The 26,050-nt window shown below is 35.2% G+C and overlaps 1 protein-coding gene across 1 annotated transcript in view; it reads right to left on the bottom strand.

Annotated features, from left to right (window-relative positions):
- The window catches only part of pch2 (pachytene checkpoint 2 protein), a 272,348-nt gene that overhangs the window by 211,792 nt on the left and 34,506 nt on the right, over positions 1-26,050 (bottom strand). The window contains exons 2-3 of the mRNA XM_090398476.1: positions 5,469-5,634; positions 333-512 (exon numbers count right to left, since the gene is read on the bottom strand). Of these exons, the coding sequence (XP_090254602.1) occupies positions 333-512; positions 5,469-5,634 (346 nt within the window). The remainder of the gene's footprint in view (positions 1-332; positions 513-5,468; positions 5,635-26,050) is intronic.

The raw sequence follows: 26,050 nt of genomic DNA, 5'->3' as shown, positions 1-26,050 counted from the left end.
GGTATATCAAGTGAAGAAATTCATCTCCCACCTAAAGATTAAATCATAAGAGTGTTACTTGAGTATGTTGGAGGCAGAGTAAATTGTCTAAATAAAGCTCAAATTGTCTAAAAGCTCACTATAAAGAAAGGAATTCTGAGTTTATTTTAAGAAAGAAAGTACAGAAGTTTTTTTTATTTTATTTTATTTATTTTTTTTTTTTGCGATTCAAATTAACTGCTAAGGAAGAGATTAAAAGATACTTTACATAACCAAAAAAAAACATGTATGATGTAAAAATTAGATGGATACAAAGGACAATGGTTGATCAATAAAAACAAAATGTCACTTACTTGTGCTTTTATGTCACTGTCATACACAAGACTTTCCCACAATCCATGGAAATCTGTTGTAGGTAATATCCAATGAGAAGCAGCAGACAGTTCTTCATTTTCAAATACTTCTAAGTTAGGCCCATCATTATTAAGTTGATAAACATGATACTGAAGTTTGGTCTGACTCAAAAATGTGCTCTACAAAAGAAGAAACATGATACTGAAATTTGGTCTGACTCAAATATATGCTTTAGAAAGAAAGGGAAAAATGCATCATTTACACATACACTTTAATAAATTTAGTTTAATCCTTTATCCAAGTGTAAGCAAACAAAGTTTGCGCCTGAAAGTATCTTCAGGACTGGGGTCAGGTAGTACAACACCGGGCAACTCGTAGCAAAGTTGGACCAAGCTAACATCACAGTATCTCCCATAATGCAAAACACCTCCTTGCGGATATGTATAATGTCATGCATTAAGGAAAGGGCCACTACCTAGACTAGTTTCGACCTTTATTGAGGTCTCTTCAGTGGGAGCCAGACCCAGAGGCGGAGATACCAGGCAGAAGCAGTAGTGAGGTCATTTTTACCTATAGGAGTTGCCAAAAGGTGTGCCACCTTTTTATTAAATTAATCTGGATTTAGAGAAAGATGTTCAAAGTTTATTTTTCACTTGGTTAGACTATAATAAAGTTAGTTTAATCCTTTATCCAAGTGTGAGCAAACAAAGTTTGCGCCTGAAAGTATCTTCAGGACTGGGGTCAGGTAGTACAACACCGGGCAACTCGTAGCAAAGGTGGACCAAGTTAACATCACTCCTATCTCGCTATTGCTTCTGCCTGGTATCTCCATGTCTGGGCCTGGCTCCCACTGAAGAGATCTCAACAAAGGTCGAAACTAGTCTGGGTAGTGGTCCTTTCCTTCATGCATAACATTATACATATCCAAAAGGAGATGTGTTTTGCATTATATGGAGATAGGAGTGATGTTAGCTTGGTCCACCTTTGCTACGAATCAGGTAGTACAACTTTTATCTTGGATAAAAGATTAAACTAAATTTATTATAGTCTAACCAAGTGAAAAATAAACTTTCTACACATACACTTATCTAAACTTTCCCTTAAAGTATAACTTAATGTGGTAACTGCCCACAGAAAATATAGCTACGGTATCACAAAGGATATCTTTTTAAAACTAACAGACAATACAGGGTGCAAAGAATTTATTTGAGATGTCCAAAAAGATAGAGGAAGTTCCAACTCTATAATTACTATTTTGAAATTCACAACATATTCTGAATTTTAAAAATCAGAAGTTCTTTTTTTTTTCTTGTTGTTTAAGGTATGGTACATAATTTTCCTCTTCTAAAGAGATGAGCTTTTCATCCTGCCTCATAAAAAGAATCAAAAATTTTGTATACCAAATTCACTACATATTTCATAAATGTTTATTAGCAAGAAAAAGTCAAAATTTCAAATAAAAATAATAATAAATAAATAATATATTAAGCTTCCTGGAATGAATTATTAAGAGAGAGAGAGACTCCAGGGTATCAGGGATTCATTGGGGGAGGGGGTTACATACTACCTGCACCAGCTGTCATACCTGTTCTTAAATTTATACACACTACTTGCACACACATCCAATGACAATCCACTCCAATCACACATAATACTCTGAGAGAAAAATCTAGTTCTCACCCCCTTCTTGATGGAACTGATTCTCAACTTCCAAAGATGTCCTCTCATCCTTTCCTTACCCTTCATAAAATGAAAAATTCCATCTATTGTATCCTATATAACCCTTTCAGAAGTTTGTAAGTGTCTCAATCATGAATTAACACACACACACACACACAAAAAAAAAAGGAATAAGTAATACTATTTATTTAAGGCCATATATTTCAGCCTGAATATTACAGGTCATCTTTAATGGCAACAATATTTAATTAGTGAAAAAGTAAGAGCCAAGTGATGTTATACATAAAAAAAAAACAATGGTATAACTGAGGAAATATTGTAATAATGATAATTCATTAGCTTTAAAAAAATAAATATAAATATATAAAAAAATTTTTTAAATAAATTATTGATGTGTGACTAGAATAAGGCTTTCCCATACTCTATCAGTGTTTCTCAAACTTCAGATATCTGTGTACTCATTAAATTTTCATTATTACCAAGTACAAGTACCTCCTTATCAAAATAATAATAATAAATAAAAATTTCATTGTAAATGTCTATTTTACTTGAATTTAGATGTAAACAAAAAAATATGATTTATTTTTAATAGGGCAAAATTTATAAAGATGCTATAAATTTTTACTGAATTTAAATAATTTATCATCAATGAGAGAGGGAAATGTTTTCTTGTTGCTTACAGCTACTTGTATCTGCCTTGTTTAACCAGGCAACGCCCCAGCCAGCATGAAATTTTGTCATGTCGTACCATCATTTTTTATTTTGGTTTAACCAATAAGAATACAATTTGGTCGGCTAAGTTCGTTTGGTGTTGTTAATACCATTAAATAAGTTATGAATTATTTATTCTTCAAACTCCAGGGACACAATCCGCTATTGCATCATTTAAGTACCTATTCAATTTATACCTATTATACCTATTTAATACCTATTCTGTCTAACCTTCCTAAAAATGCTGTACCCTTTACATTTGACACCAGTTAGTATGTCTGCTTCTGATAGCCAAGTTTCACTAATGCCTATAATCTGGGGTCCCAACGTATTGACCAAGGCAACAAACTACCTCTAGGTTTCTGATAATCCTAGCATTTGTGTACAGATATCAGTTACCTGCATATGTTTTGTATACTCTTCTCTGTAGTCTGCATGGCACAGCTGGACAACTTGCAGATGTCTGTTCATATCCAGTGCATTACTTATGCAAGCATCCTTGCACATGCTTGATAGGTCTGAACAAGTCAAACCGAAAATCATTCTTTCCTCATAACCATTTCATGATAATGCCCATCACCATCGTCAATAAAGTTACACACAGATTCTCACCATTTCCCATATTATTTAATTTCCCTGACTCTGTGTTAGGTCTCATATCAGTTAAGTTTTTCAAGACTCCTGCTACTGAATGCATTCAAATGTAGACCATCCCTCTTATACAAATCTATTCTTCTAACTCACTCCACATATCCAAATACTTGCATCCATTCCTTCTACACAGTATAATCGAGTTGTATGCAATCATAGCCCTTCTTAATTCAATTCTATCATATCTAGGTAATATACTTACAATATTCACTTTCTCATTTCTTCTAGCAACCTTTTTATATGCTCTCTCATAATGAACTTATTGCTAGTTAAGTCATTTTGCATTATGGGACTTGCGTCAATTGCCTTAGTATCCCATAATGCAAAAAACATTATAGAAAGGATCACTACATACTGGTTTTGATTTTTATCGCTGTCTCATCAATGAGTCACACCCAAGAAAATACTAAGGTTAAATCAATGCAGAAATAATTATTTCCATGTATAAGTAGAAAAATTTTCCTCAACTATCTCTCATCTAGAGTATTTAATAAGGAGATACACATTTTTTCTACCTGTACGTGGAAAATATATCGCTTCTGAATTGATTTAATGTTGGTTTTTCAGGTCCATTTCCCACTGAAGAAACATCAATAAAAATTGAAACTGGTCTGGATAGTGACTGTTGCCATACTTTTCCATTATTAGATATTAAGGCAAATGATGTGATGTAAAAACAGCTTCTAGATCATGAAGTTACCTCACACATATGCTTCAGTATAGGATTAAAACAATTTCTTGTCAAGTATAATATACACAATAAAGGCACATGCATGCAGACATTACATGAATAAGAGAAACTATCATGAAGATGGTGAGGCATAAAGTCTAAACTGAAGCACCTAGTGAGCTTGACTGAGATTCTTGAATGTTGGACTGATTGCCTGAGGATGAGCATTTCCCAGGTCTAATGCAGTTTTATGCATGAAACTTACTGAAACTAGTTTTTTTTTTTTTATAAAGGGGGAAGAGAGATTAGAAACAGTCTTTCATAACTGTATTTGCTTCTGTGAACTTCTTCCTATGGACGAGCACAAGGGTAAGGCAAAAAAAAGGGTGACCAGTATGGTAAGGAGGACAAAATCAGATTACAAGAAGAAACGTCAAAGAGTTCTTTTGCTATTTGACAAGTAAGAGGAAGAATGACTATGGAAGAATAACATCAATGAGTGAAGGGTATATCATACAAGTGAGATTAATGCCATGACATATGTTACAGACTTATGTGGGAATAGAAGTGGATGATTATGATTTGGAGGTTCTTGGAATATTGCTGAATCTCAATGTGAATATAGCAATATACATACAGCCTACTATGTATATTGGGTATTTTAGGATATAAAGCAATTACACTTGATAAGAAATTATCTTCTAGTTTTAATCCTTTATCCAAATATCCAAAAACCAAAGTTTGTGTATTAAGTATCTTTATGACTATGCTAATTGTACATGGAAGTAGACAACAGCAATCTGATATGCAGTTGGCAGTTGCAATTCAGTTATCAAAAGTCCACATAATTTTGGGCAATTACTTCTTAGTGAACCCCTATAGCTCAGTTGGTTTTAATAGAGCCCTGTGGTTGGAAAGACCTTGGTTTGAATCCAGTATATGACACAAAGAACCTCTACCAGAGCTTTTCAATCCAGGTGAGAGAGCTAGTTTTATACAGAGGTGAAGGGTTTCTTCCCAAAACCTAGTTTTACATCCCTCAAAACAGGCAAACCAGCCCCATGAGTACACAGATCTAAAGATAATGATACTATTAGACCCAAAAGGCACGTATTTTATAATAATTCCCTAGTAATGTAGCATTGCTACCCCACTAACCACTGGATAAAGGAAAAACACACACACACACACACACACCTCTTGTAACTACATACGAATTCCATTTCCTTTTATATCATGAGTCCTTTCTTCTTCTTTTTTCCAATCAATGTCCCTATGACCAAAGTTTGCACCAATAATTACTCACCCTGCATTCATGCTAATATGTCAGTGTGTAACATCCATATCTTTATTTAGTAAATTAAGGAAAAACAATAAAAAATAAATAAATAAAAAACAAAGATAAATTTGTGATATATCTTACCTGGGCATCTGTTATATGATTGACAGCATCACATAAAGTAATGCTCTCAACATGCTGCTTGACTTCAGGTTCTTCGAAATCACTAATTTTGCAGTCCTCAATGAAACTATCAATATTTTTCAGCAATCTGTAAGCTAATGATATTATATCCTGTGCAGGTAAAGAGCTGAAATAATAAACATTGTTAAGCTTGTTTTGATATACAAATGAAATGCTATAAATATGAAATATTTATAGCATTAGAAATATGCTCTTCTATATTTTAGATTATTTTTAACAGAAATGTTTTATCCAATAAAAAATGCGATTCTTTAAATTTGTGAAATGAATGCCAGAAATATGTTTCTATTTATACAAGAAGGGGCGGCTAGTTTATAGGAGCCATAGGGGCCGGGGACGCCACCTATATTTGTATAACTAGCCCAATAATTGTTTAAAAAATGTTTCTTGTAATTATTATTTTTTGATTCATTTCCAACATGTTTTATTGTTTAATAAAAAAAATTACTGTAGTATTTTGTGGCAATATTGTATAATGCAACTTAGTATGGTCTCTGGGGCCAGCCACGGCTGGCCCTATTTTATACGTGTAGAACACAGGGCATGTATGAGGCACGTGTACTAGCAATCGTGGTTGTTTACCGGGCACAACGCTTATCTTGGGGCCAGTTTAGTCTGGCCCAGTCACTGTGTTGTGTTGGCACGTACGTACATAGCGTGCAATTCTTTGATTGTGAAGCATGTGCACTAGCAGTCATGTTTGTTTACCGGGCACAACGCTCATCTTGTGGCCAGTTTAGTCTAGCCCACTGTGTTGGCACGTACGTACATATCGTGTGAGTCCCTGACTAAATATGAGAATCAGATTTAGTCAGAATCTCAGTGGATTCTGACTAAACATTATTGTAATAGAAATAATAACTATAAATCAATAATAGAACCCACTATATAAATATAAAAAAATTAAGTTGTTTTTGGCCCCTGACCCCATCTGTTTCTATTGTCACCAGCCACCACTGTATACAAGCGAACTTAAGCAATGAGCTTAGATATTAGTGGTTAAACAGAATATATTTTCTGCAACATCTCAATTACATTTAATGAAATGAATATAGCACAGAGAAATAATTAATAGATTTGGTCATTCTGTCACATACACATCTTCAAGAATATAATATATTAACTAAAATAAGGAGCCAAAAGGCTTCATTTTGGCGATTCAAAATTATATAAATCAAGTGGATATTAAATCCAGCATTATTTCAAAGCAAATGCAGAAACTATGAAAGTTTCGTACAAAATTTGACCAGAGAGACACTTGCTGGCATTTATGATTTGTCTCCTATAAGGTCTGCACTAGGGCAACTCATAAATGCCAGTGAGTGTATTCCCGTAAGTTCTCTGGTCAAATTTCATACAAAACTTTCATAGTTTCTGCGTTCAGCTTTGAAATAATGTTGGATTTAATATCCACTTGATTTTTACAATATATTAAAATTGTAAGCCTCAAGTTCTCACTTTAGTGAGTACAGGAGAGGCAAACCTGAGGTACCTGATGCTGGACCATGCCTTACTTTATGTAATATACATCTGTATATTATCTGTAGACCGTTCCCTACTCTTCTTTCTTTCTTGTTGTTCCTTCCCCCCAATACTAGAGTAGTCGAGGTCTAGGGGTGAATCTATCCTATTATACTATGTTTTTTCCATCTCATGCAGTGGAAGTCTGCTTTCCTTCATAAAAGGCAGGTTCGGAAGTCTTAAGGTGGCAGCCCCACCACCGAACTCACTCTGCGAAAGGTTAGTAACCTATTCGGGGAAAATTTCTAATTATTCACAAAGCTCTGAAGAAGAAAAATAGGATGGATTAAATTGGAATTGACCAGGCTAATAAACAGGGACTTTTCTTTGAAAAATTAAAAATAGCTACTTGGAATGTCCATGGAATCGCACCCAAAATTGATGAGCTAAACAGAGAACTAAAAAATAGAAACATTGATATAACAGCAATAACTGAGACAAAAAAAGAAAAAGATGGGATCTCAAATTCTGGAACATTATGTCATGATCTTCTCTGGACTTCATGAAGACAAATGGGCTTCATCTGGGGTTGCAATTTGGATTAATAAAAACTGGAAAAACAAAATTTTTGATTCTTGTAGATAGGCTTATACGTAATACAAGACTATTAAATTATTTCAGGAATTTACAACGTATACTGTAATATTAATTAAAAGAAACTTTAATAAATACTTCCTATATTTCGGGAATATCACATCGCCACCTTCATGGGAACATAAAACTATGACAAGTGCACACAGACACTACAAAGAGCAAATGAGGCAGAAGAGAGAGAAATCTAACATTGTTTCCAGAGTACTAAAGATGCCCCCCCCCCAGCAGGCTATATTGGGTTGTCTTGGCTGTTGGGCTGAAGTTCTCAAGAAGCAAGCTTCCCAAATTTGTTGAGGAATGGAAAGTTTTTTTTTTTTTTTTACAGCTGAGGCTGATTCCATGAACAATCTTTAGTATTTCAATTTGCTGCGGTATAATACCATGGCTTTCTTCCAGTGTATTCTGTGGTGGGTATCCAGAGCATGGTCTGCAAGCCCAGAATAGCTGTATTGGTGAAATCAGATGTAGTCTTTGTGTTCTGATATCATGACATTTGCTGCCCTGTCTGCTTACCCAAAGTAGGACAGTTCTCAACCAAATTGACTACACAAGTAACTTAATGCTTTATTATTAGATCAGGCTACCTGCCTCCCTATTGAATATGATCCACCAGCTCCCAAATTAGAACACTGCAAAGGTTCCTTAAGAAGGTCAGTTCTTGGCCAGTGGAAGTTACTAATAAACTAAAACCTTTTAACTCTAGACCCCCCCCACCCAATATATAGACTTCCAAAAATACATAAACAAAATGTGCCGTTATGTCCCATAGTGGATGGCATTGATTTCCCCCCACACATACAAATTAGCCAAACATTTAGCCAGAGCTGACACACTATACTGGCAACACACCATCACACATAAAAAACTCAGCCCACTTCAAAGCCAGTATAGAAAACCTCTCACTCCAACACACTGACGTAATGGTCAGTTTTGACGTCTCCTCCCTATTCACAAATGTCCCACTCAAGGAAACCTTAGCTCATCCAAGCCAAATTTCCTCCCGATATCTCAATCCTATTTCAGTTCACAATGAACTCGAGCTATTTTGTTTGGCAAGGAAAATTCTACAAACAGATAGAGAGGACAACCATGGGTTCATCATTCTCCCCACCCCTGGCCAACTTCTTTATGGAGATATCTGAAGAGAAAGCCTTAAACTCAGCCTCACAAAAACCCACTGTTTGGCTACGCTACGTTGATGATGTGTTTACTATTTGGCCACATGGCTCAGATACAATCCACTCCCTAACACACTTAAACAACCAACACCCCAGAATCTAGTTCACCTTGGAAAAAAAGGAGAAAACAACAGTCTCCCTTTCTTAGACACTCTGATCACTCGCCAGCCTGATGGATCGTTGGCTTTTTCTGTTTATAGAAAACATATGACACTGCAGGGTAATAGAGGGTAAAAGGAAGATGAGATGAGATACCCATACAGGCAGATACATTCACCAGCAATTCCCCCCTCTTCTCAGAGCAATATGAGGTTATAAAAACACTAAATGACAGGGCAAAATTAATCTGTTCAGATGACAATGCCCTAACCACTGAACTAAACCACATCCTTAACACTTTCTTAGCCAATGGCTACAACCCCAAAAAATCCCCAAAAAAATATTAAAACCAGTTAACCCCCTCCCCCTTCACAACAAAGATTACACTAAATCAATCACCATTCCCTATATCCAGGGAACCTCTGAAAAGTTAACCAAAATCTTAAAAAAAAAAAAAATATATATATATATATATATATATATGACCTCACTTCTTGTTACAAACCATATAAGAAATTGGTATCTCTTATCCACTTCACCAAAGACAAGCCACTTCCCCCAGACCTACCTGGAGTATACCAGATCCCTTGAAGCTGTAAACTATCCTACTCTGGCCAAACAGGCAGGACAGCAAATGTCAGGATATCAGAACACAAAGACTACATCCGGTTTCACCAATGCAGACCATGCTCTGGATACCTGCCACAGAATACGCTGGAAGAAAGCCACGTTATTACACCGCAGCAAATTTAAATACGAGAGAGATTATTCATGGAATCAGCCTCAGCTCTAAAAAACTTTCCAAACTTCAACAAGTATGGGTGCATGAGACTGCCCCAAGTTTGGGAAGCTTGCAGCTTGAGAACTTCAGCCCAACAACCAAGACAACCTAATATAGCATGCTAGGGGGGGCATCTTTAGGACTCTAGGAACAACATTAGTTTTCTCTCTTCTGCCTCATTTGCTCTTTGTAGTGCCTGCGTGCTCATGTCATAGTTTTATGTTCCCATGAAGATGGTGATGTGATATTGCCGAAATATAGGAAGTACTTATTAAAGTTTCTTTTAATTCATATTCCAGTATATGTTGTAAATTCCTGAAATAATTTAATAGTCAAAATTTTAGATTATATTTGGGTATCAGACAGAATAATCAAAGTTAGAATGAAAATTATGAATCAAACATTCAATATTTTCGAATTTATACACCAGAAGATTGAAAAGAGGAAGAGACAGGAGAATTTTAAGGAAAACTTCAGGAATGTATTAAAGAAACAAATAAAAATGAAGCAACAATCTTGATGGGAGATTTCAACACTAGAGTGGGAAATAACCCAATAACAGGATGCATTGGTTCAGAGAGAGAGAATCAGTAATCAATAACAATGGAATTTTATTGATTAATTAAGAGACTTCAGCAAATTTAAATACGAGAGAGATTGTTCATGGAATCAGCCTCAGCTCTAAAAAACTTTCCAAACTTCAACAAGTATGGGTGCATGAGACTGCCCCAAGTTTGGGAAGCTTGCAGCTTGAGAACTTCAGCCCAACAACCAAGACAACCTAATATAGCATGCTAGGGGGGGCATCTTTAGGACTCTAGGAACAACATTAGTTTTCTCTCTTCTGCCTCATTTGCTCTTTGTAGTGCCTGCGTGCTCGTGTCATAGTTTTATGTTCCCATGAAGATGGTGATGTGATATTGCCGAAATATAGGAAGTACTTATTAAAGTTTCTTTTAATTCATATTCCAGTATATGTTGTAAATTCCTGAAATAATTTAATAGTCAAAATTTTAGATTATATTTGGGTATCAGACAGAATAATCAAAGTTAGAATGAAAATTATGAATCAAACATTCAATATTTTCGAATTTATACACCAGAAGATTGAAAAGAGGAAGAGACAGGAGAATTTTAAGGAAAACTTCAGGAATGTATTAAAGAAACAAATAAAAATGAAGCAACAATCTTGATGGGAGATTTCAACACTAGAGTGGGAAATAACCCAATAACAGGATGCATTGGTTCAGAGAGAGAGAATCAGTAATCAATAACAATGGAATTTTATTGATTAATTAAGAGACTTCAGCAAATTTAAATACGAGAGAGATTGTTCATGGAATCAGCCTCAGCTCTAAAAAACTTTCCAAACTTCAAGTATGGGTGCATGAGACTGCCCCAAGTTTGGGAAGCTTGCAGCTTGAGAACTTCAGCCCAACAACCAAGACAACCTAATATAGCATGCTAGGGGGGGCATCTTTAGGACTCTAGGAACAACATTAGTTTTCTCTCTTCTGCCTCATTTGCTCTTTGTAGTGCCTGCGTGCTCGTGTCATAGTTTTATGTTCCCATGAAGAAGGTGATGTGATATTGCCGAAATATAGGAAGTACTTATTAAAGTTTCTTTTAATTCATATTCCAGTATATGTTGTAAATTCCTGAAATAATTTAATAGTCAAAATTTTAGATTATATTTGGGTATCAGACAGAATAATCAAAGTTAGAATGAAAATTATGAATCAAACATTCAATATTTTCGAATTTATACACCAGAAGATTGAAAAGAGGAAGAGACAGGAGAATTTTAAGGAAAACTTCAGGAATGTATTAAAGAAACAAATAAAAATGAAGCAACAATCTTGATGGGAGATTTCAACACTAGAGTGGGAAATAACCCAATAACAGGATGCATTGGTTCAGAGAGAGAGAATCAGTAATCAATAACAATGGAATTTTATTAAGAGACTTCTGCATATTTAACAATCTAAAAATCAGCAATACTTTCTTCAAGCATAAAAATATACATAAGTACATATGGGAAGCAAGAGGAACAAAATCAATAATAAATTACATTCAAGGTATACATTTTTGGTCGTTTTTATAGATAGAAATACACTTTTATTAATACAGACCAGTATTTTACAAATAAACATTTATTAAAACCTACCAGTTTCGCCAGCAAACTGTCTGGCTTTTTCAAGGTATTACGGAGATATGAAAGTAAATGCAAATTAAAAGGAACATAAAAAACGTTGTAAACCAAACTAGTATCTATGGTTACACGTTTCGCGTGACAGAGATGGCTTATTGTTCTTATTCATTATCACGCATGCGCGTTTGTTGTAGACTTGCAATGTGATTACTGGCCAGCTGCAGTTCAGATTGACTGAGAGAGAGGATCAAGTTTTTCCACGAACTGTTGAGAATTATACCCTGATTTCTGTTGAGGTTTCCGCCGGTTATTAGTACTATTGTGGCTTCCTTAAAAACACGATGCCTGTAGTCGTCATCGAGATATGGCATGGAGCTGTTTTGCCAATCTATCGTCTGGTTAGACGTGCAGAAATGATGTGCTAAGCCGGAAGAAATGCTTCTGTTGTGGTTTACGTCACCAACATGTTCTTTTTGTCTAATTTCTAAACTTCGTGAAGTTTGTCCAATGCAGGCAAGACCACAGGAGCAGGGAATGTAATATACTCCTGGATATTTGTAGAAAGGAACTTTATCTTTTGGAGATCCTAAAACTTGTCTGATGTTGGTGGTTGGTTTGAAGACCACTCTGATGTTGTTGGCTCTTAGTATTCTTGCTATTTGATAAGAAATTGACTTGATGAAAGGTATCACTACAGTAGAAACGTGCTGACGGTGGGATTCTTCTTGTCTGGGGTTGTCATTGTATAGATATTTTTTGATGATGTTTTGAGGGTATCCATTTTGTGATAATGTGTTGGCTATTAGTGAGAGTTCATTCTGTGTATCCTCCTCTTCTGATATAAACTTTTTGGCTCTATGTTTCAACATGTGGATAATACTCAGTTTGTGTGACTTGTGATGGTTTGAAGTATAGTGAAGATATCTTCCAGTATCTGTGGGCTTTCTGTAAATGGATAATTTGACACTGTTGTTTTTTTTATCAAACACAGGTTGTTTTTTTATCAAAATATCTAAAAAATGTAGTTGGTTGTTGTTTTCTACTTCCAGAGTGAATTTTATCTTGCTATGTATTGAGTTGATTTTATCCACAAACGATTTAAGGTTGTCTAAGCTGTCTTGCCATATGATGAATATATCATCCACATATCTCCACCATGTAGATGGTTTCGGAGAGATTGCAGAGAGAATTTCTTTTTCAAGTTTTTCCATGAAATTAATAAATGTTTATTTGTAAAATACTGGTCTGTATTAATAAAAGTGTATTTCTATCTAATAAATTACATTATTATTAACAACAAACTAAATAATTATATCATGGATACAAGGGCTTTTAGAGGGGGCAAAATTGATAGTGATCACATGTTAGTTGAAAGCAGATTCACTGAATTCATAAAAAGAACCATATACTTCAAAAGAAAAAAGATAACGAACCAACATCTAACAAACAATTTAAAATTCATCTCCTAGAACAGGAAAGTATTAGAAACTTATATAAAAGCAAAATAAGAGATAAAATAAAACCAACCACAAACAATATTGAAACTGACTGGAAAAATATAAAGGAAAATCATACTAAAAGCAGTAGAAGAAAATTTAGGATACAAATCAAGGAAAAACAAAAAATGGCTCAGAACTTGGAATGATGACTTAAAGAATCTAACTGCAAAATAAAAACACTGCTGACTATATACAATATAAGAAATTACGGGCTGAAGTCGGAAAGCTTTCCAGAAGTATACACGTAGAAGATTGAGTAAATACGTTAAATCATTAGAGCAGGATATCACTGGACCACAAAGAATAGGTTTTAAAATTTTCAGGTAACTACAAACAGCAGAAAATGATCAATTAAGAAATAATCTAATTTCCAAAGAGGACTGGATAGAACACTATAAAATATTGTGGAATGAAAAACAAGAAATACAAAACAATGACAAAACTGAAGATACCAATATACAGGAAAGTACAGAAGAAATAGTAATGGAAGAATTAGAAAAAGAATTAAAAAATTCAAGAAATAGAAAATGCCCGGGCCTGGATGGAATATGCGTTGAGCTCTTTAAATATGCAGACAGTAGCTTAAAAGAAAACCCACTTAAACTCTTCAATAATATCTGGAAATATCAAAAGATCCCAAAAGGATGGGAAACTGGAGTAGTAATAAATATTCACAAAAAAGGTCCCAAAGGACAAATGTGGAAATTACAGAGGCATTACTCTCTTAATAACAGCATCTAAACTATATGTAAACATCTTAAAGAACAGGCTAATTAAACATACAGAAAATTAATTAGAAGAAGAACAGTGTAGTTTCAGAAGAGGGAGAGGATGCACAGATGCCTCTTTAACAATGCAACAGATCATAGAAAAAAGAAAGGAATTTAACTTGCCCACTTTTATTCTATTTATTGACTACGAAATGGCAAATGATAACTTGATCAGAAATCTACTCTGGAAAATATTACAAGATGATAAACTACCTCCTAAATTAATTAAAGCAATAAAAATACAGAGAAACAAAAATGTGCATCAAATTTGCAGATGGAACATTCTCAGAACCTATAACTATAAATAAAGGAGTAAGACAGGGTTGTGGCTTATCCCCAATCCTATTCAACATTTATATAAACAGAATCCTAAAAGAATGGAAAACAACTGTCCAAGATGGAATTAAACTAACAAATAATAAAGAGCTAAATACAATACTTTATGCAGATCAAGTACTAATTTCAAACTCAGAAGATAAATTCCAAATTGCAACTAACTCTAAATGAAATAGCATAAAAACATAAAATGAAAATATCTGAAACAAAAACAAAAGCTATGGCAATGTGTGGAAACACTATTCAAAATGTCAAAATTATGCTTAACAATAAAATAATAGATCAAGTTACAGAATTCAAATACTTAGGAAATATAATCTCACAATACAATACTGATTCACACTTGAAAGCAAGACTACAAAATTTACAATAGAATGAATGGCATAATTAAAAGAAATTCTGGAAAACAAATGACTAAAGAAACTCAAGATTACATTATATGACCTATAAACCATCTCTCAAATTTGGAAGTGAAAACCTGGATTCTAAAACAAAGAAACAGACAAAGATTGGAAGAAGCACAGATGAAGTTTTTAAGACCTCTCCTGGGACTCACTATATTAGATAAAAAGAAAAACACAGAAATATGATTAGATACAAAGAACATCATACAAGAAATAGAAGAATATCAGCAAAATTGGCTATACCACATAGAAAGGATGAATAACAATAGGATTCCCAAACTAGCATATAAAACTACAGGAAGTAGAGACCGCAGAAGTCCAAGACCTAGAGCAAGAATAGGATATAAAAAGCCTATATCTGAATTGCTCAGACGACGACAATTAAAATTGCAATAACATGCACAAAAGCACATACAGCAATTGATGTTGAAAGTTTATTTTTCACTTGGTTAGACTATAATAAATTTAGTTTAATCCTTTATCCAAGTGTGAGCAAACAAAGTTTGCGCCTGAAAATATTTTCAGGACTGGGGTAAGGTAGTACAACACTGGGCAACTCGTAGCAAAGGTGGACCAAGCGAACATAACTCCTATTCCAGTATCTCCCATAATGCAAAACACATCTCCTTGCGGATATGTATAATGTTATGCATTAAGGGAAGGGCCACTACCTAGACTAGTTTCAATCTTTATTGAGGTCTCTTCAGTGGGAGCCAGGCCCAGAGGTGGAGATACCAGGCAGAAGCAATAACGAGGACATCTTTACCTATAGGAGTTGGCAAAAGGTGTGCCACCTTTTTATTAAATTACTCTGGATTGTACTACCTTGCCCCAGTCCTGAAGATATTTTCTTGTAATACCTTACCCCTTCCATATTCTTGGGATTTTTAAACCATCATTATTGTTAAGATTAGGATGGTTGATAAGAATTTCACAGGCCTCCTTAAATTTACATTCATACCATGTTTTGGTGTGAATGTATTCTGATGTAAACAACAGGCGGCTTCATGTCAGTTCTATGTACAGTATTCAGGGCATGATCAGAAAGGCCAGCTTTACCATAGTTATTAAATTTAATGTATCATTCATGTTCCTTTTTTTTTTTTGTCTGAGAATGCCTTGGATACCTTGCATAGGATCAGATGGGGTGCAATGAAAACGATAAACTCCAGGGTGGGCCAGCAGAGGAAGTGGATCCTTGGATGAGTTGAATAAGTTCTTTAATTTTGCAGGAGGTTTAAAGGTAACATTAAGGTTGTAATTCTCTAGTATTCTGTTGATTTTATCTGATATTCCTTTAATGTATGGAATGGTTACAGTTTTATTGTAATCTAGTTTATTTTTGTTTTTAAGTGAAGTCTTGTGAAGAATTTTGTTGATAGTATTTTGGCTGTAGCCAGGAAGGTATTGGGATAACTTTTAATTCATCTTTAAGTGACTTGTTCACTGGAATTAATGACACCTAGATTTTGTGTTGGGTGGTGGTAGAAGTTTGTGTGTGTGTATATTAAAGTTACATTAAAGTTTTCTTACCTTTCTCGGTGTTCTTAGTCAGTATAATTATTAATTTTTAAAATATATATATATAGGCCAGAATGTGTAGGCTTCGAGTAAGCAGTGAAGGAAAGACTGCCAGAAGGAAGATGTGACAAGTGTATCTAGAAACAGAAGTGTGTTCTGACTTTCAATCTCAATTATAAATTGTATACATCTGTGTTGTTTGTTTAGATATCTAAGGAAAGTGTCGGTCTGGTGTCCATGGACCAGATAGCAACATTGTTAACATATTTAAGGTCAACTTTCAGTTTTAAAGTAAAGGAATCTAGAGCACATTGCTCAAAAGCTTCCATATAAAAGTTAGTAATTGGGGGGGGGATAACAGTTAACCCATGGCAGTGCCTTCTTTTTGTAGGTAGAAAGTGTTTTGCCACACAAAATAGCCAGAACATAGTAAATGTGCAAAGAGCACTGTGATATTGGCAGGAATTTGTCCAGTAAAAGAAGAATCGTGTCCTTGATTGAGACATTTGTGAAAAGGGCAGAGACATCAAAACTGACTAATAAATCACTTTTATCTTTAATTTTCTTAATATAGCAGGGGGGGAATGACCTACCAACTCCTTGAACGTTGACACTAGTTTCTTGGCTAGATGATAGTTGGAGATAGTCCGGCAGATAGTTGAAGGTTTATACCTTCAACTATCTGCCAGAGTGGTATGTTCTGATTGTGAATCTTGGGTACTGTATCCTTGGGCCAAGAAGTGACTGATTTAAGTAATTTTTCTTTTCTATCTGATTAGTTGGGTTATAGTTAACAAGTTTATAGGTGCTGTTGTCTGAGACTAATTGATTCATTTATTCCAAGTATGTTGTTCGGTCTAAAATAACCGTGGGACTGCCTTTATCAGCTCTAGTGATTACGATGTCCTGATTTGATTTTAACGATTTCACAACTGCCAATTCAGATTTGGTTAGATTGCTAGTTATTGTTTTCATATCATTTAAAATATTCGAGGTCTATGGTGATTGGGAAAATCTTAAGTTTTTTTTCAATATGGTATATAAAATCTAATTTATTAATAGTCCTGGGTGCCACAGCAAAGTTTAAGCCTTTACTACGTAGCGAGAGTTCACCATTGTTCAGGGTGTGGTTAGAAAGGTTGATGACATGACTGTTCATTGAAAAATCTAGTTTGTTTTTGTAATCTGGCTTATTTTTGTTTTTAATTGAAGTCTTGTGAAGAATTTTGTTGATAGTATTTTGGCTGTAGCCATTTTTCTTTGGCTATAGCTATGATGACATTATTGTTATTATTATTATCTAAGACCTCCAGAGTGTCAATGAAAGGGTTATAAATCATCCAAACCAGCTGTCATATCTTCCCTTAAATTCATTCACACTAGATGCACTCACTACCCCTAAAAGCAAACTATTCTACTCATTCACTGCTCTGTCAGAGAAAAACCTAGCTCTTACCCCTTTCTTGACTGTGAGCAAACTTAACTTCCATGGATGTCCCCATGTTCTCTCCCCACCTTCCATATAATGAAAATTTTCATCAGATGATATCCTATAACACCTATTCAAAAGTTTATAGACATCTATCATATCACCCACTTTCTCCTGTTAATCTACATACTTGCAATCTGTCGTAATAATCTAAATCCTATAATCTGGATATAATCTTTGTTAACTCTTCTTTGCACCCTTTCCACAGCTTTTTTATCCTCTGGGAACCTGGGAGTCCAAATCTGCTTACAATAATCCAGATGTAGTCTTATCAAGGGCCTTATAAAGAGGCAAAATGGCTACCTTATTCTTAGGTGTTAAGGTTTGCTTCAATATCGCAATTATCCTCTGAGTTGTATTTGCAACTTTTGCTATGTGACCTTTAAACTTGAAATTCCAATCCACCAATACGCCATGATCCCTCAGTTTCTTGTAGTATAACCCCACTACAATATGCCACTGGAAATCTCATCACGCCAAAGTGCATAACCTTACACTTACTGAAACTTACTAAACTGACATTTTTGTTTTCCCATATTTCCAGCCTATTCAAATTATTTTGTAAGTGCTAAATATCAGTAGCATCCCTGATTGTGCTGCCTATCTTCACAGCATTGGCAAACAACTGCAAATCTGATGTTAGATCCTGCATGATGTCATTAATGTATAGACTGAACAATAATGGTTCAAGGACTGAACTCTGAGATACCACTTTTTATATCTGTCTATTAACCATCCTCTGATCCAAGTCGAGAGTTTATATTGCAGTCCCATATTCTCCAGTTTATGCAACAGCTTTTCGTTATCAAATGCCTTAGAAAAATCCAACATTATCATAGTGTATCCATTCCCTGTACCCAACTCGGCCAAACATTGTTATAAAATATGAGCAAATTGCTAAAACATGACCTTCCGTTGGTAAACACATGCTGCTCCTTGCAGAGTATAGCTTGTTTGTCTAAACTTCAGGAAATTAAAGTAATTATTTCTAACACAGTTGTAGTCTATATATTTGTCTGAAATTTGACTTAAAGATTGACAATATTCAGATTGCTAATGGACAAATTACAATTTCTCCTCATTGAATGAAAACAGCAAAGTACAATCCAGTGATAACAATAATAGCTAACTACTAACAAGAGAGAGGTTAACAACAACCAACCAGAATTAAGTGATAATAGGAGCCATTAACTGCCTTCAGTGATCAGTCATGTGATCAACCTTTCTAACCATGCTTTGAACAATGGTGAACTCTTGCTACTTAATAAAGGCTAAATCTTTGCTGTGGAACCCAGGACTATTAATTTTATATACCATATTGAAAGACGTTTAAGATTTCTCCAAACCACCATAGCTGATAAAATACGACTGGAAACCTCGAACATTTTAAATAATATGAAAACAATATTATTTGATATCATCATATCTATCTAACACCCCAAAGTCTGGCTTAGATACATTGATGATATTTTCACTATCTGGTACCATGACCTCCCCAGACATCAGACAGCTGTGAAATCGTTAAAATCAAATCACTAGAGCCAACAAAGGCAGTGCCACTGTTATTTTAAACTGAACAACATACTAGGAAAAAATGAATCAATTAGTCTCACAATAGCACCTATCAACTTGTTAACTATAACCCAACTAATCAGATTAAAAAAAAAAGAAAACAGAAAAATTATTTAAATCACTTTTTGGCCCGAGGATACAGTTAAAAAAACTGCTTCTGCACTATGCTCGTCCCCAACACAACACAAATACTAGGCGTCATTAACACACTAAAAAAACAAGGCTTTGAAGATTTGCTCCAGTGAACAAGCGCTTAAAGATGAATTAAAAGTTATCCTGAATACCTTCCCGAAAAATGGCTACTACACTACAGCCAAAATACTATCAACAAAATTCTTCACAAGACTTCACTTAAAAACAAACTAGATTACAATAAAACTGTAACCATTTCATACATTAAAGGGATATCAGATAAAATCAACAGAATACTAGAGAAATACAACCTTAATGCCACCTTTAAATCTCCTGCAAAATTTAAGAACTTATTCAACTCATCCAAGGATCCACTTCCTCTGCTGGCCCACCCTGGAGTTCATCGTATTCAATGCACCTGTAATTTGTCCTATATAGGGGAAACAGGATGCACAATTACTATCAGAAAAAAAAAAGAATATGAATGGCACATTAAATTTAATAACTATGGTAAAGTTATTAAATTTAATGTGCCTTTCTGATCATGCCCTGAATACTCCACATAGAACTGACATGAAGCCACCTGTTGTTTACATCACATGTTTTGTTTACAAAACATGGTATGAACGTAAATTTAAGGAGGCCTGTGAAATTCTTAATCAACCATCCTAATCTTAATAATAATGATGGTTTTAAAATCTCAAGAATATGGAAGTTGCATATTCTACCAATGTAATCTTTTTGTCCAAGAGTTAATTATAAATAGGACTGTAATCCAGGATTACAGTCTTGACTGTAATATAACAAAATTAGGCCTTCACTTTTGCTGTAATAAAACTATCTATATGAATTTGTTCTCTGATGATGGTATAAATAGAATATAGCTTTGATGTAGTTTTTTTTTTCCTCTCTCCCCCAACAGAGGTCAGGTCAGTAGAATAACAGTTGATCAAATCATTGTAGTTTTGAGAGAAACTTGTGACATGAAATTATCTACATGTTAGCACAAGAAATGTATATTTAATATACTGCCAGATATTTCAGTTTGAAAATAAACAATCAGTGGCTTGACAGAAAACAGTTTTTACAAGGTAGAATACAAACAATTGATCATTCAAAATTAGAACTCTAATCACAATATTATTTCACTGAAGAAAGCTAAACATAACAGTGAAGAATAAATTACATGTATAAATTTACAATGTCATACAAGAAACTTAATTTATAAAATCATACTAAAAATATCATAAGACAGATGTAGTATCTAAGAAGTCTTAATTTAAAAAGAATAATAATGTGTTATTCGGATCAAACTTTCCCATATTTCTGACAAGGATAGGCAGTCATTCTGATTTAAGTTAGGGTGCTGAAGTAAGGACTCAGCACTCTCTTTGTATAGGCATTCGAATTTATACCGACATCTGTGTAGAAGGCGAGTTTTGGACTAGAGAATGTTGTGGTTGGTCTCTATTCCATGTTGCGCCAACCCAGACTTATTGGATTTGTTGTGAAGAATATAAGATTGATGTTCTTGTATTCTTTTTTCTATAGAGCGTCCGGTTTGTCCAAAGTAAGAAAGACAGCAGTCACATGGAACTTGGTATATACCAAGAAGAGACATAGTTCAGCATTTATCTTTGGACAAGGGGAAATAGCTGGATATTTTATTAACAGGAATATAAGTAGCTGTTAAATCCCATTTCTTCAAAATTCTTGAAATTGGTTCTGAAATTCCAGAGATATATGGGATTGGAACTCGATGCGATGATGATGATAGTTTGTTATTTTCAAACTGAAATATCTAGCAATATATTAAATATACTTTTCTTCTGCTAACATGTAGATAATTTTTGATCAAATCATTGTCTCTTTGGCATAATGTTTGAAATGCATGTGTAGCTTGTCTCTGTGTGTGTGTGTGTATATATATATATATATATATATATACTGCTCAAAAATATTCAGGACATATTTTAGTTTCTGTCAGATAATTATAAATTTCTGCAAATAATTATAACTATTGGGTACTTCATACATGAATAAATATTTCTTACTTATGGCCAGGGTGTAATTGACATTTTAAATAATCGATATTAATATAAATTTAACAAATTATACATTTTAGCATGAAATAATTTTAACAGGAATAACAACAAATCTTAATTGCATGGACCGGATAAGATAATTAAACAGTTCTTGTGGGATATTTCCCCCACTCTTCTGTGAGAGCAATTTTTAGCTCTTGAAGCGATCGTGGTGGCACCAGTCAAGCAGAAACATGCCTACGAAAGCATCCCAGGCATGTTTGAATTGAATGAATGGACTGGCTTGCCTGTTCACTGAATTGTGATTGCAAGCCAGTCCATTCATTCAATACCTTCTTCCTCAAACCACTCCTGTACCAAATTTGCATGGTGTGGATGAACATTGTCATCCATAAAAACGAATACTTGGCCAATTGCAGCAGCATATGGACAAACTACAGGTTCCAAAATCTCATCGCAATACTTTTTTGGGCTGTTAAGGAACTGTTTTTGATAAAATAGAGATCAGTATAGCCACCTATACTTATTCCAGCCCATATCATCAAATTTTTTCAAACTCCCACCTTGATGTTGGGGTCTTTCACAAACAAACTGGTTGCAGAATGAACCTGGACTTGTCACTAAAAAGTACACGAACCCAATCCTCATTTGTCCAATTGCGGTGTTCCTGTGCCCAAATTCTTCAGGCTCTTTTGTGATTTGCAGTAAATGGAATGCAAACCATTGGTCTTTGAGCATATCCTATGGCATGAAGACAATTTTGAACATTTCCCGTCTCCAGAAAGTGATTCCAAAATTACACTTTGATATACACTACAAGCTTGAGCAACAATTTGCTGTGTTTGTCCAGCTTCTAATCGACCAATAGCTCTCCAAGTCATGGATTCCGGGATATCATGTTGCCCTGCTCTTTTTAACAAAATAATGGGTGGTAGGTGACACAAGTTTACAATTGAAGTGAAAATTATGCACTGTGGAAGTGAGAACAACAAGTCACTTTTATATCCCAACATGCTAATACAGCTAAGACACTTTTCGACAAGTCTTAACATGATTTTGTAAGCAGCTGCATGTTCTACACTGTTGTATATTAAGAATATTTTAAAATAAATGTGTTACATTTGTAAATTATTTTTATAAAATTATAATTTACAAGAAAACCAAAATATCCCCTAATTGTTTTGAGCAGTGTATATATGAGAGTGGTCTGAAAAGTTCTCGGCCTCGACCATAGATGGCAACACTATCAGCAAGATTTTTTACTAAGTTGGTACATCTGTCATAAGCATCCATGTGAAATTTCAAAGCATTCTATCAAGTAGTTTGTTTTATACAGCTGTCTGAAACAAAAGTGTTGTCTGTATCCCTCGAAATGGATAAAATTAAGTATCGTGTGGTTATAAAATTCTTTGTAAAAAAAAGATTTAACGGCAAAAGAAATTCATTCGAAGTTCATAAAAGTTTATGGGCATTCTTCTCCTTTGTTTTCAACAATAAAGAAATTGGCTGCCGAGTTTAAACGTGGCCGTACCACCTTGAAGATGATCCATGTGACGGATGTCCAAAAAGTGTAACAACACCAGAAATCATTGATCAAGTGCATGATATGGTATTGGATGACCGGCGAGTCAAAGTCCATGAAATTGCTGAGACTATAGGCATTTCAAAAGAACGTGCAGGATATATTTTGCATGAAGAATTGCAAATGAAAAATCTTTGTGCAAGATGTGTGCCATGCTTGCTCATAGAAGTTGCAGCACATGGGTCTGGATGTCAGATTGGTCAACTGGATTCAGGATTGGCTGTCTGATAGGTATCAGAGAGTTGTGTATGGTGGAGCAGTTTCCAGGAGGCAGAGGGTTACAAGTGGGGTCCCACAGGGCTCGGTACTAGGACCTATATTGTTTAACCTTTATATCAATGACATAGCCAGTGGATTGCAGGGGGATATTCAGTTGTTTGCGGATGATGCGAAGCTGGGAAGGATTATTAGTAATAGCGCAGATGTGGTAGCCCTGCAAGAGGATTTAAATAAGCTAGATAGATGGGCAAATGAATGGGGGTGTCAGTTTAATGCAGCAAAATGTAAGGTCTTGAGGTTTGGGAAACATCGATGGGATGCTGCATACTCTCTGGGAGGAGTTATACTGGAGGAAGTAGGGGAGACAAGAGATCTGGGGTTGATGATTGATAGAAACCTGAAGTTTAGGGGACATATTGCAAAGGTGGTGAAGGTAACACAGAGGATTGCTGCTATTATGAGAAGGACACTGACCTGCAGAGATAAAAGGGTTATCATTCCGTTGTATAAGTCTCTGATCAGACCACACTTGGACTATTGTTCTCAGATTTGGTCCCCAGGATTTGAAGGGGATAAATTAACTGTGGAAAGGATACAAAGACGGATGACAAAGATGGTTTCAGGACTGTACAATGATAGTTATGAGGATCGGCTGAGAGAATGTGGACTGCAGAGTTTGGCAGATAGAAGAAGGAGAGGTGATATGATTGAGACTTTTAAACTGTTGAGAGGTGGTTACAGGGTTGACACTGGGGAGTTCTTTCGCTTGGTTGATCAGCGGGAAGGAGTGATGACAAGAGGCCATCCCTGGAAGTTACGAAAGGAAACTGTGAGCAAGAGGGTAAGGAGTGGTTTCTTTGTGTGGAGGGTGGTTGAGCCGTGGAATGCATTGCCTGATGGAGTGGTGGGAGCGAGAACGGTCAGTGACTTTAAAGAGTGGTATGATAAACTTTGTGTTTCTCAGGGGGGACCTCCCCTCGATGAGTCTTGACAGACTTTATGTCTTAGGAAGGACCTCCCTCGATGAGTCTTTTGACTCCTTGGAGGCCTGAATAATAATAATAATAATAATAATAATAATAATAGAAGATCAAAAAAGCACTTGCAATAAAATCTCTGAACAGTGATGGGAGTGTTTTAACAAGAATAAAACTGATTTTGTGCATCGATTTATTACTATGGATGAGACTTGGATTCACCAGAATCCAAACAGCAGTCAAAACAGTGAACAGAAGCCAGTTGTTCAGTGCCAAAGAAGACAAAGTCGGTTCCATCAGCAAGGTCATGGCATCAGCATTTTGGGATGCTAAAGACATTTTGTTTATTAATTATCTTGAAAAGGGTAAAACAATAACCGGGGAATATTATTCTGATCTTTTAACCAGACTAGACGAAAAAATTTGTGAGAAAAGACCCGGTTTGCAGAAGGGAAAAAACCATCTTGCAACAGGACAATGCACCTGCCCACAAAGGTGTTTTGGCAATGGGAAAATTAAGGGATCTGCAGTATGAATTGTTGAAACATCCACCCTATTCCCCAGATTTGGCTCCCAATGACTTCTATCTCTTCCCGAAACTAAACTAAAACTCTTCCTCGCTGTCAGCGTTTTTCTTTGAATCAAGACGCGATTACAGCTGTAGAGGGGTATTTTACAGATTTACTAAGAACCACTACAGGGACGGGATAATGGTGTTGGAGCATCGCTGGAATAAATGTATTAGTCTTAAGGGAGATTATGTTGAAAAATAATAATTTTGAAATTATAAATTCGTTTTTTTCATTGTTACGCTGAAAACTTTTCAGACCACCCTCCTATATGCGTATACTCCAGATGATGACTTTCATATGAAGGTCGAAACATCAGGAAATTAGAATAATTACTTCTAACACAGTTGTAGTCTCCAAAATTTGATTGAAATGAATGCTGCTTAAGTTATTCTGTACAAACTCAAGAAATTCACTCCCCTTGTTACTATAAGCTATCTCTTCTTTCTAATTCACATTCCTATAATTAAAACTCCCCCTTAGGATCATCTTCCTTTTACTTGCCCAATTAATTCGTCTACACATTTTACAATCAGTATTCTCCACATTCCTTGGTTTATAACATCCTATTAGATATTATTATTCTACTGATCTCAAACTTCAGACCAAAGAGCTTCAAAATCTTCACACGTACTACTCTTTCCCACTTACACCCTTGGAAGACAATTCCTCTGCTACCATTAACAATACCCCCCCCCCCACTCTTCATCTTTCTATCCTTTCAGGAAACTTCTAAATCCTGCCATTTCAACTCCTGCTACAAACTCAGTCACTTTATTTTTGATACTCCTTACATTAATATACAAGAATAACAATTCTTCAATCTTTGAGGCCAACCTATCAACACAATTACTCTTTACTCTCTCTCTCTCTGCTATAGTGCACTTCTCTCTTCATTCTGACCATCCCCATTTCCTTGATCCTGACTGATTTTCATTCATATTCTTATCATCCCCCATTTTGCACTGCATCACTAGGTTCTGCCATAATCACTTCCTCACCTTTGTATCCATACTCTTCCTGTCTTTCCACAACCTGCTTCCCAACCTCTCTCTCCCTCTGACTCTTGGTAAACAACAATC

The sequence above is a fragment of the Typopeltis vanoorti genome, chromosome 9 (assembly GCF_054136105.1).
Source record: "Typopeltis vanoorti isolate ZY-2024b chromosome 9, IOZ_Tvanoo_1.0, whole genome shotgun sequence".
Lineage (NCBI taxonomy): Eukaryota > Metazoa > Arthropoda > Arachnida > Uropygi > Thelyphonidae > Typopeltis > Typopeltis vanoorti.
This window is presented reverse-complemented; position numbering and strand designations above follow the sequence as displayed.